At 37.9% G+C, this 12,986-nt stretch overlaps 1 protein-coding gene across 2 annotated transcripts in view; it reads right to left on the bottom strand.

Annotated features, from left to right (window-relative positions):
* The window catches only part of LOC140476276 (inverted formin-2-like), a 59,674-nt gene that overhangs the window by 33,990 nt on the left and 12,698 nt on the right, over positions 1-12,986 (bottom strand). For both annotated transcript variants that reach the window (XM_072568625.1, XM_072568626.1), the window contains exons 2-4: positions 6,997-7,406; positions 3,956-4,071; positions 1,024-1,183 (exon numbers count right to left, since the gene is read on the bottom strand). In XM_072568625.1, coding sequence (XP_072424726.1) covers positions 1,024-1,183; positions 3,956-4,071; positions 6,997-7,393 — 673 coding nt within the window. In that variant the 5' untranslated portion in view covers positions 7,394-7,406. The remainder of the gene's footprint in view (positions 1-1,023; positions 1,184-3,955; positions 4,072-6,996; positions 7,407-12,986) is intronic.

Genomic DNA, 12,986 nt, shown 5'->3' with positions numbered 1-12,986 from the left:
GGGTGATGTTGTTTTCCAGATATCTTTGCTATTGTTAAGTTTAGAAAAGGAATCATTTTACAGAGGAAAAAGTATTCAGCATTTTTATGGAAGTGAAAATCAAATTCAAATAGGATAAAATATACACTTTAATTTGAATTAGTTTTAACACAAAAATAATTTTAACACTTCCAATAAATATTTAAAAAGCAGAAGCTTCCAGATTTTACCACCAGAATGTTGTTAACAATAGACTAAGATTTCAAAATCCTTTTGGTTTGTTCAGTTCCAGGCTGTGATAAATTCTGCTAAGTAGTTAGAACTTTAATATAAATTAAAGCCTTAATTTTCTTGTTTATTTTTCTCCCTTTTCCTTAATTCTAGGTTTCCTACATAAGTTTTAAAAATGCCTTTTAAAATTAGCAGATTCTAAAAACTTGCCTGATATGCTACATTCTAGATTGCATTATCAATTTTGGAAGTGGAAATAATTTCATAAAATCTGGAAAATTTCCAGATTCACTAAAAGCTTGTTTTGAGGTAATGACTTGCTTCACACAAATGTTCTACTTACAGGACAACTTATTTTGTCCACAAGACAGGATGGAAAAATTTAGAAAATATTTGATTTTATTAATTTAAAGAATGTACCAAGTGTAACTTGAATCTCTTGTGTGTTCGCTTTCTTCATTCTTCATGGACATCATTTCTAGCACATCGGGCATTAAACACCTCTGGAGCAGGTGAGGTTTGAACCCCACCTTAATCCAGGAGGGGGAGGGCGGAGTAGAAGTTCAACTACTCTGCAGGAATCTTGCTTTATTGATAAGGTACTAAAGTAACTTTTTTCCATACTTTTTTATTATTTGGTCTTCTTTTGTCTAAAGTCAGTAAGTAACAAGTAAGATGTTTGTTTATTGTAATGGAATAATGATTTTTTTCATGTATTGTGTAAATTATGCTTCTATTGTGATTTTGAGAAATTGTACAGCACTATGGGTAAACTACAAGGAACTGAATTGTGTTAAATAGAGAGCTTTTTACCTATGAATTCATTCCGAAGCTCTGACCGCGGTATCAGTTCCTCAGCTCCCAAAATAATTGCGTTGATGACACTCATGAGTGTTGCCATATATGGAATATTATCTGTGGTCTGAAGTTCATTCATGATAACACTAAATCGATATTGTTGGTTTTTTGCAGTCTATTGAGACAGAAACAAAGAAAATCAAATGTTATTTAAGCCACAGTTTCTATTAATGATTGTCTTGACTAGAAGAGAGTTTGAAGAATGGGAACGATTTACAATATCAGTTAGTATAGACCAGGAAAAGAAGTTTGGTTAGCAATCTAGGACAATGTAGTCTAGCAGCAGATAGACACTGATGACAAGGAATGAACAGAAACGGAGAAGCTATAAATGTGTGGGTTCAGACTGTGGTGGGTGTAGGTGGGGAATATTTGACTTGGCAAGAAGGGAGTTGCAGGAGCAGCTGGATGGTCTTGACGTTGGTGGTAAAGACATTTGTGACTGACTTTTATTTTTGAAAGTGTGTGAGGGGTGATAGAGAAAGAGGAGTTTAAAGAACAGTAGGGGAGTGGTGAGGTGGGGAGAGAGAAAGAGAGTCAGATTTTGCTCTCCAGAATGACCTGGGAATAGGGAGTTGTACTGACAGGGAACAATGGTATTTAATGTAGTTCTGCCCCAGCTGGTAAGAATGACTTTTGTAAGTGTGTTCAAGACTTACTATAGATTACATTCCCTTAGACTTGACTCTATGTTGGGATGGGCCATAAATGAATGAATTTTTAAAAACTCCCATCAAAAAAGGAAGTGAGACAAAAGCTGAGTAGATTGGTAACACTAGAAATAGTGTGGCAAATGGAAGGTCAAAGCATAGATGGTAGCTTCAAAGTTGAATTTCAAGTAATTTGAGTGACAAGATCTTTGTATGCAAAGGATGTTGAAAGTGGGTGGGGAGTAACTGTGTTTGCATCAAGTGGAGGTTGCTGGCAAGGCCAGTGTTCATTGACCATCTGTAAGTACCCAGGGGAAGATACTGAGCTACCATGAAAGTGGCTGAATGACATGACATGCTAGGCTATTTCACAGTGCTGTTAATTGTCATCACTTTACTGTGGGTCTGAAGTTGAGCAGCTGAGGATTTCAGTGAATTATGTTTTGACACAGTCACCACTCCTGATTTAATCTTTAAATTCCAGTTTGTGTGTTTAACTTGAGGTACAGTCATGAGATTTGAACATGTCTGAGTCATTAATTCAGGCCCTTCTGGATCACTAATTTGATAACATAACAAGTGCTTCAAACACTGGCTGAGGAGGGAAATGAGATGATCACAAGTTTATCTGTAAATGCAACCTTCACAAGACCGAGACTATGTTAATTATGATGAAGTCTGTGTTAGTTCATGAGGTCTGGTGAGGAAAACTCACTACTGTTCTGAGGTAATCATTAGAGACATGGTGGGATTCAATCCAGATGACAGTGTTGACTACCCGTTACATGGACCAATGATGGACCTGCATACCTTCCTTTGGGGAAGATAACTGTGGGATTTCTGCTTTCTCTCTCTACAAAAAACCAGAGAGAGACAGGTCTCCACTGTGAGCAGCACCACTGAGATTAATAGTAAATGTTGGCAATGTAGCCAACAGAAGACCACAATCATAAAAGGACCCAAAGATAGGTGGGTAATGGTGGAATGAGTATTGCTGGCTGGCAGAGTGTGGTGGCTTTGGGGAAAAGAAATAGGTGGCTCTCGGGCTCCCCCTTCCTGATGCCAGGTCCTGCAATTGGGCATTCACTACCTGATCATAAAGAAGTCAACCTGGGAACCTGCAGGTTAACTCAAAACAACTTAGCTTATGGGGAATCCAAAAATGCAACAATCCTTCCTGCCCTAGTTAATACCTGTGGTGGTTGGAAGAGGCCCAGTGGGCATTAATTTCCCACTTAGCAGCCTCCAATGTCGATGAGATGGGAGCTTTCCATCCTGGACTCACCTGAGCAGAAGTGACAAGGCAGTGGGTTCACTACTCCACAATAGCTAAACTGATTAAATGCGCTCTACTTTTGGACAATGGGAGGGTATAGAGTGGAGGCATGGAAATCTATCCATTGATACAAATGATGATTTGAGAAAAAACAGCAAATACCATTCGTAGAATGAAGGAGCATTGAATCACCCAGGACCATAAGGTATTGAAGTAGAATTAGGCAATTTGGCCCACTGAGGTTGCTTTACCATTTGATCACGGCTGATATGTTTCTCAACCCCATTCTTCTGCCTTTTTCCCATAACCCTTGATCCCCTTACTAATCATGAACCTATCTTTTTCTGTTTTGAATACACTGAATGACTTGGCCTCCACAGTTTCTACAGCAATGAATTCTACAGATTCACCATCCTCTTCAACTTGGTTCTAAAGTATCATCATTGCACTGAGGCTGTGCCCTTGGATCCTAATCTCTCCTTCACGTGGAAACATCTTCTCCATGTCCTCTCTATTCAGGCTTCTCAGTATTCTGCAAGTTTCATGGTTCTCTTGAAGTGACTATAAAGGGACATTCTGCATGACATCTTATTACAAGACAGCTGTGCCCGCTGAGTGTCTTAGTATTTAATCAGAATGCTTAGATTTTGGAACTGGACCAATGGAATTCCATACTACCAATTAACGACATTGTGAAGGAAATACATTTGCTTTGAATTTTAAGTTAAATGTAAAGGTTAAGTAGCTAATTTTTGTGATTGGCTGTTTTTGAGGTTTTGTTTGGTATTTTGTCTACTAGTATTCAAACATTGCTAAATGAAGACACCTTTTTTTCCCCCTTTTTCCAGTTGGTTAAATGATTCAACAGGACGATTAGTTTTACTGATGAGGGTGTTCATGTGGGTGCATATGGTGTGCAGTGTGTGCTTTGAATAGTAATTTTCCAACAAAAATAGCTTACCTTGTAGTGTTCCAGTGCATCCAAAGCCAGATGGTGACCTTTTGGTGAGTAGATGGATAATGCTGCTAATAACTCAAACACTTGTTTCTTTACCATGAAATTGGCTGTGTCCAAAGCTGCAAATCAGAGTTAACATGATCAGTACTTTGCATAAAATAAATTATAGCAACAAATGGTTTATAATTATAATCTGCTAGTTCTTGTTGCTGTTCTTCTTCTACTTCTATTTTGTTCAAAATTTGTTGGCCTGGTATTTGCAATGAAAACAGTTGGCTAGCAGTTGTCACAAACATGTAACGGAGAAAATCTGAAAACAAGTCCTGGCATATGCATATGCACTTCTAAATATGAAAATCTAGAATTTGGTGTCAGATATCCTTCTCCACAGGAAATGCTGTTGCTGTCATAGCTTCCAGATGGAAGTGACCAAAATAGTGTGAACTTGCCATACTTATAAATTTCCACACTCATGGTGGGAAAATCTAGATTTGAATATATTTCACAGTAGATGAAATTCCATAGCACAGTAAAGGTTAATTTAAAGAATAAGTGGGGTGGCAGAGTGCTCACAGCGTCAGGGACCTAGGTTCCATTCTTGCCTCTGGTGACTATCTGTGTCGTGTTTGCACATTCTCCTATGTCTGCGTGGGTTTCCACCAGGTGCTCCAAATTTCTTAACCGTCCAAAGATGCGTAGGTTCGGTGTATAGGCTATGCTAAATTGCCCTGTGGTGTCCAGGGATGTGCAGGTTAGGTGGCTTAATCATGGTTAATGGAGGGGTGTGTCTGGGTAGAATCCTCATGGGAGGGTTAGTGTAGACTTGATGGGCCAAATGGCCTATTTCTGTACTGTATGGATTCTATAATTCACTCCTGAACAAAATTTGTGGCCTTAAAAACATTATTTTATAAAGTGTTTCAGCCCCTCAAAATGATTGGAAATTGAGAAACGACAAAAAGGAATATTTGCTTTTAATCCTGTATTGTTAAGGGATTTCACTTTTTCTGCAAATTAAACTTTGTCTATTCCTGCATTGTAACTAGCAACTTGAACTCTGCAGATTTTATAAGGAAGGTTTGGAGTAGTTGAAGAGATTGTGTTGCTTTTACTATTCAAACAGCAACTAACTGTGGAGAGGCCATTATGCTGAATCAGACACAATGAGTAGAATAGAAGTGCCAGCTACAAAAAGCCAATGGGCAGCTCTCGGTCAACTGTGCCATTCCTTTGTCAGTGTTAGCAAAAGTTTAGGCTATTATTTTGCATGAATAATGAAAAATCTTGAATGATTTTCAATTGATTAACTTCTCATTTAGTAAGTTCATGTGTAGTTACTCAATATCCTTGTGAATTACCTATTTTAAAATGCTCTAGTTTACAAAATGAGTTCTATCAAATTACCTTTAGATGTATACTACATTTATACAATAACAAATGGTGATTGACAGGATGTCTGTAAACTTCTGCTATTCCTATTTTGGGGAAAAAACAGTGAACCTGGATTTATGCTGTGTTCTGAAAATGCTGAGAGAGCTTAGAATTATTGAAATGTAATATATCTGCGGTATTGGATGAGTCAATCTTGATCTACAGAGCCTGTGCCAACTCTCTGGGTACTGCTTACATTTTGCCCAGAGAACCGCTTTATGCGTCTATATCATTCCCTTCTTCAAAGGTCAATTAAAACTGCCTTCAACATCCCCTTAAGGCAATTATTCCAGATCATAAACACTTCTTGGGGGAAAAAACAACCTTCTTGATGTTGCAGTTAACTTTTTTTTGCTTTCAATTCATCCACCAATGAGAACCAATGCTCTTGACTCTGTCTCAACCTTGTTATTTTGAACACCTCTATCCAACCTCCTATCAAATTTATCACATTTAATTAGTTTCAAGTTCTCATAGGTTTTTGTTACCCAATAGAGGCCTGTAAAAAAGCTAGCGTGATTTTGCTGGTTTCTAAAATAACTCTTTCTTTCCCCTCTCCTCATTTTGCCCTTGTAATTGATGCCAAAAAAGGCAGCATGTTAACAATTAACTTGATGTGCTGTCTGAAATGTTGACCTTACCAATTTCTGAAATTGATTATTGTAATAGGAGAGTAAGTGCCTGTGATAGAATGGAGGTGGGGTCAAGACTGCTGTGTACTGATGAGTTGAGATTAAGCCTTTGAACATTGCACTGACTCGTGTGAATTTATATTAAAGGCCATCAAGTTTGTTATTTTCTACAGAAGGTGAATAATATCAATAAATTAAAGATGCATATACATTTCAGTAGCTGCTGTACTGAAAAAAATTAATTACATTTAAATAACTAATTGTTTAAAACAGATCAAAATTAGGCAAATATTGACATTGAATCATGCTGGTACAATGAATTAGCTCTGCTTTCAGATCCCACACAATTGTGAGGCAGCCTGATTAATATGTTTCTGCACTACAGAATATTCCTGTAAATTAAAGCCATGGGATTCTCTCTTAGTGTGTTTTTCTTTATTGCAATAAGTGTCTTTATGTTTCGAAAGAAAATTTTGAAAAAAACTTGAAATATAAACAATGATGTGATCTATTCTGTGATCAAACAGGGAATGAATGTTAATGTTTAAATATCATTCCCTTTTAATGTAGAATGCAATAGAAAATGCAGCATTATTTTTATGGAAGGATTTCTATTAACTTGGTTAGTAGGATTCACATATTCAACATCAAAACTCCTGTTTAGTCAGGCAAATTGTGGTAAAAGTGGGTTAATATTTAATCTTGTGTTGATTTTATTTTACCAGTGGGCCCAAAGTAAATAAAATTGATTTTTGTTCTGTTTCCATTAGGTTGCAGAGTTTTAACAATGACTATATAGATGAAAATTAATGAGAACCTTGTTAATTGCTTTCAATTCTGGTATTAATGCTTTTTTTTTGGCGAAATCTAACTCTTGATAACCTTGTTTGCAGGTTCTTTCAGTTAAAGAAACAATATAGCGCTTTGATATTGTGAATCCCAATGACTGAAATTGCACTGAGATAAGCTGACTCTTCATACCTTGGGATAGTTTTCGAATGTAGCCTTCATTTGTCACGATGTAGTCAATACCACTTGAAGAGTTCATCACAGCTCGTACGCATTTAACACAAGTGAGCTGTAGGAGGGCATCACAGATCTTTGCCACTCCTCTGCCAGAGAGCCTCTCCAAGGCATCGAGCAGTAAATCAAGTCCATCAAGGTCTAGAAATTGTACCATCCAGTCATTACTGCTATTTTCCAGTCGTTTCTTTAGGCCAGAGTAATTTAAAACAGTTGGGACTTGCAGCAAGCGGATACAAAGCTCAGGTTCTGCATTTTCTAAGTTGGCCTCTGTGTCTGCATCGAGAGGGGTAACTTTTTCTTTCAGAAGACTCCAGTTCTTCTGCATACTTGATTGTTTACCAGCCATTTTCATGTGCTTTGTTCACCTATGAAATGGAATGAAAAGAACGTGTTAATGCAGGTAGCGAGGTTTAATTAAGTTACTGGTGTGCAAGATTCAATCACTGACTTCAGCACAAATGTTCATTTGGATGTGGAATTACACTATCTCCTGCTAGAAGGAAGTACTGCAGGTTGATGTGCATGACTTTCAAAGCATTTAATTTCTGTTGGTGGACCGGATTGCTAAAATTATGCCACATCATGTTTTGAAATTTGGGCATGTTTTTTAAAAAAATTTTTATTCTTGTACATAGATTTATATTTCCAGCACATTACTAACTGTTGCTGCGTCCTAATTATCCCAGATTTGCTTGATTGAGAGGGTAAGGTTTTTGAATCTTTTCTCATAACCTTTTCATGGTGTTTCAAGGCTAGGAATTTTGTGGGACTCTCAAATCTGTCCAACATCTGCAAAGCACAGGGTCCAGAGTGTGATGGCATGCTGTCTGCTTGCCTGAATAAGTATAGCTCCAGCAACACTCAAGCTTGACACTATCCACACTAAAAGCAGCTTGTTTGATGGGCACCAGTATTCACACTCTTCACCACTGAGACACACCAGTCATTGTGTAAAGTAGTACTGCAGCAATTCCAAGTCATCTTTCACAGCACCTTCCAATGCACAAGTTCTACCACTGAGGCCAAGGACAGCAGATGTATGGGATCTACATGCAAGCTCCCTTCAACAAGTCCCATATCATGATCACTTGGAAATATATTGCTGCTCCTTCTCTGTGGCTGGGTCAAAATCTTGGATCTTTCTTCCTAACAGTACTGAGAACATACCTACAATGTTAATATCTTAAAAGCCAACTGCTCATCAGACACTAATTAACTGACTGGATGTATTTGTTTTAAAACACACTTCAAGTTATTAAGCACACAATAAATCAAGTCAACTTGTATGCGTTTAGCTTGTAAGCTCGCAGCGGATGAGCAAACCAAATCCCAACACCATGTACACACAACATTAAAGTCCTTTTTAAAGCTGAACTTTTCTGCTGGTGAGGTATGAATGCAATGTATCCACGTTCCATGAACTGCATTTATTCCAGAAAGCCAATTGCTACACCTTTTTAAGGGCAATTAGGGATGGACAAACCTACATCCCAACAAATTTAAAAGAAAAGACAATGTTGTATAGAAAACCCTTGAAATTCAGGAGAGAGGTTCTGTGCCTATTTGATTTCTGAACCACTTGCTGTTTTGCCAGCGCATAGAAAAGGTGGGTTAAAGTAGTAATCCTTTTTTACTGATAGTTGCGTTTCTTAGGGTCTGCTTAATGTTGTTTTTAGGAAAAGATATAGCAGTTTAATACTGGTTCATTCAATAATCAGGAATGAGAATAAAATCCTTCGCAAGTGAACTGTGATATAATAATTATGTACTTTGGCAGTTCATATCAACCTGGATTTTGATTGCAATTGTTACCTTGGCTGATTGTTTCAGTGCTGGGAAAGTTTCTAAACGTAACATACCCACCATGTCATTTAAATAGCTGGCTCACTCTTCTGACAAGTACTTTGGTCAATTGAGCAGCTGTGGCTCAGGAGTGATGTGAATACTGTAACTGCTGAAAAGCTCTGCAGTGTTGTGCCAAACCTTAACTTTATTTTCCTCTGTAGATAACTCAACTCTAGTTTTAATAGTTTGAATAAATGATTACAAAATCAACATCAGACCAAAACTAATTAAGGATTTAGTAAAACTTAAGATAATTTACACAACAGTATCATCTTTAAAACTTTGAATTACATTTTACCCTTTTTTTTAAGGTAGATTTGACAGAATTATGCAACAAGAGCACATAATGGACACACTGGGTGCCGTCTGATTTCTTATCCATTATCTTTATCCTATTTATGTCATTATACAGACACAAGAACAATACTTTCACTCTTAATATCATACATTTATAAACACGTCTTTCAAACCCAGGAAATGGTTGTCAGTGAGATCAGGATGTACAAGTTTCTTCTGGTTTCCTGCTTTTTGACTTGAAATAAGGTAAATGCTACTTGATAAGGTGATGTGGAAACCATTTGAGTTGCACGACTGTAAACATTATAGCTTAGTCCTTTTTTTTTTAGGTCTGGATATGAATGTTGGCAATGAATGCATTAATTAACTGTTTCTGGTGCTACCTTTGAAACCTATAGTTCAATGGCAAGGTGGGGAATGGGAATTTTTTTCTCGAAAATTAAGGTAAATTCCATGCTCCCAGCATGATTTAGAGAAAGTAAGTTGGCTAGAGCTTTTAACGCTACAGAGACTATCCTTTCTTTGAGTGTGGCTCCAACTGTGAATAGTGGATTGGTATAATTCCTGATGAAACTTAAAATCTTTCTACCTTCAGGAAATAAATTGCATTTGCAAATAAAGATAACTTTTAAGCTCAAATCTTATCTGCAACATTCCCCATTACGCTATTTGAGACATTTCCTTACTTCAGTGTCATTATTTCGTATTAAAACAAATGAGCCCTTAAGGAAATATAATGATGGCTATGCTGAAAAGAGTTGTAGAAGAAGCATTAGGTGGAACATAAACAGCAGAATGGACAAATGTTTGTTTGTAATGTGGATGTCACTACTTAGTTCAGCAATTATTGCCTACCCCTAATGTCCCTGAAGAAAGCAGCAGTGAGCTACCTTGCACCACTATGGTCCTTTAGGGATACATGCACTGACAGTACTATTGGAAGGACAATTGCAAGATTCTGAGCCAGTCATTCCAAAGCAGTGGCAGTGTAGTCCTAGGTCAGGTTGGTGTGCAGTTTGCAGGGGAACTCAAGGGTGTTGGTGTTCCCATATATCTGCCCTTGTCCTTCTAGACAGATCCTTTTAATAGCACCTTCAAAACTTTCGGCAAGTTCGTATAATGCATCTTGTACATACGTATTGTCAGTGTGCCATTGATAAAGGGACAGAATATTAAAGGTATTGGATTAGTGGTGCTGGAAGAGCACAGCAGTTCAGGCAGCATCCAACGAGCATTAAAGGTATTGGACAGGGTGTCAAAAAAAGTGAGCTTCATGGGTGGTGTTGGGGCTGTACCCTGGTGGAGTGGATTCCTTCACACACCTGACATGTGCCTTGTAGACAATGGACAATCCTCCTTTAGCCCATCAACATCCTTTTGAGAGACATGGATCCTCTGTGTAGGTAGTTTTTAACTTGTGAAATAACTGAACAAATGCTGTATGTAATTCTCTCAGCCTTGTCACAAAATGCTCAAGTAAGTGAGTCCCCACTGCTGACCATATTTTTATATAATTATTTCTGAGCAACTATTTTTCTGAACAATTCTTTAATAAGAAAGAAATTTGCTCAGCAGTTCTCTGCATATTTTAACAGACATTAGCTTGCATTGTCTTTGATTTTAAAATAAGTCACTTATCCTCACATTTATCTGCTTTTTAACACTTATTTAACTTGTACTTTTAAAAAATAAACTTATTTGCAAAAACTCGAGATTGGAAGTTCTTCATCTGGTTGGCACTGGTAGTGCGCCAAGCTGTACTGAGCCTCAGCAACTGATTTACTGGAAGAAAATTGGACTGTGCTGCTATAATAGATTTCAGAAAGACTAAAATGCTAATTCCAGCAGAACTGGTGCCAACATTAATGTCTAGTTCTTCACTGCTGCATAGCAAAGGTTTCAGCCAAATGCCAACAACTGTTTTCAACATACAATAGAATCCATTTTTCCTTTTAGAAACTGGTACTACAATGTTCCACAGTAAATCCACATGAAAACAAAATCTTGGCTCTCCCTTCCTAAGCATATTGTACTTTAATTGAACCTCAAAAAATTAGAGGGCAAATTTTTCAACTTTAGCACAGATGATTGTCTTCAGTCATCAGAACGTGGTGAAGCACAGCAGTTTGAGTTTTTGCTAGTAAATTCAGGCAAAGTGAACTTTGTGCTCCCGTTGTTCTGTAAATGCTCATTCAAAAACCAGTGTCAACATAGGATTAATAATTTGATGTAGTTCTCCAGATATTTCTGTTTTCATACAGGATTAAAGTCAGTGCTGTTGTGAGAGGGAAATAATAGTTTTACGTTTTGAATAAGAAGAATTTCTCCCTTTCATCTAACTATCTGTAATTTCGTGACATTATTTTAACAGGTGCCCTTCTTCATTGCTGGAGGATTGCCAAACATGGAGTGATCTCTTAAGAGACTGCCAATTCCTCCAAAAGCTCCAGAGAAAAAGCTGCAAAATGGCTAAAAGCATTTTTTGGACACCACTTTTGTTATTACCTGAGTCAACAAAATGCACAGGTCATTAATCCAATGGAGATTATGCTGAGTTTTCCTCCTATCTTTTTTTTAAAATAAAAGCCCTACATTTCTGGTCTTGGACTCTTCAGAATGCAGAGCAGTCATCCCTCACCACCACCCTGTAGTGCTGGATTGTCAGGATGCTGACCCCTTTAACCACACTAGCTACTGGACCAGAGTGGGAAAATATCTCCACTGGTTGGAGTCATACCTGGCACATAGTTATGGTTGACTGGATTGAAACCTGAAAAGCTGTGTAAAAAGCTCTGATCTGCTGAGTGTTCTATCTGGTGTTTGCAAGGGAGAAGATGTTGAAGTAAAAGTTTAACGATGACCACAAAACATCCATTGTAAAAACTTATTTGATTCACTAATATCATTCTTTGGGAAGAAAATCTCCCATGATTACTTGGCCTTGTCTGCATTTGACTTGAGAACCATGACACTATAGTTGACATGGCTTAGCAAGCACTTAATATAAGTAACTAGGGATGGGCAATGAATATTTATACCTGCAACAACAAATCCCTACAGTATGGCAACAGGCCATTTAGCCTAAGATGTCCACACTGGCCCTCAAACTATCCCACCCAGACCCATTCTCCGATCCTATTACTTACATTTCCCCTGACTAATGCACCTAGCCTACACATCCCTAAACACTATGGGCAATTTAGCATGGCCAATTCACTTAATTTGCACATCTTTTGACCACAGGAGGAAACCAGAGGAAACCTTCGCAGGCACAGGGCGAATGTGCAAAATCCTCAGATATTCCAGCTTCTGAAGACTCTAACCCAGGTCCATGATGCTGTGAGGGAGCAGTGCTGTCCAAAATTTAACATCTGGTAGTGAAGGGAGCCCTTCTCAGCATCTTGTGACTGGGCTTCTCAAGTGCGTGTAATGTTTTTTTAAGAAAAACTTCAACTTAGAGATACAGATGGGGATTTTGGACTGTTTTAATAATTACAATATTTTTATTATTCAATTGTAGGACATGGGCATCACTGGCCAGCATTTGTTGTCAGTCCTTAGGTTCTCTTGAGAAGGCAGTGGTGATGAGCTGCTTTTTTTTTTGTGTGTGGGTCTATGTACCACAGCAGCTCAATGAAGTGAGAATGAATGATGGTAAGGGAATGGAGAGATATTTCCAAGTGAGTGTGGCTTGGAGGGGAACTTGTACAATGGGACAATCCCTTGCTGTTACCCTTGTCCTTCTCCATGGAGGTAGTAATGGGTTTGGAAGGTACTGTTATATGGAGTTTTGGTGAATTTCT

Source organism: Chiloscyllium punctatum, chromosome 4 (assembly GCF_047496795.1).
Source record: "Chiloscyllium punctatum isolate Juve2018m chromosome 4, sChiPun1.3, whole genome shotgun sequence".
NCBI classification, from domain to species: Eukaryota; Metazoa; Chordata; class Chondrichthyes; order Orectolobiformes; family Hemiscylliidae; genus Chiloscyllium; species Chiloscyllium punctatum.
This window is presented reverse-complemented; position numbering and strand designations above follow the sequence as displayed.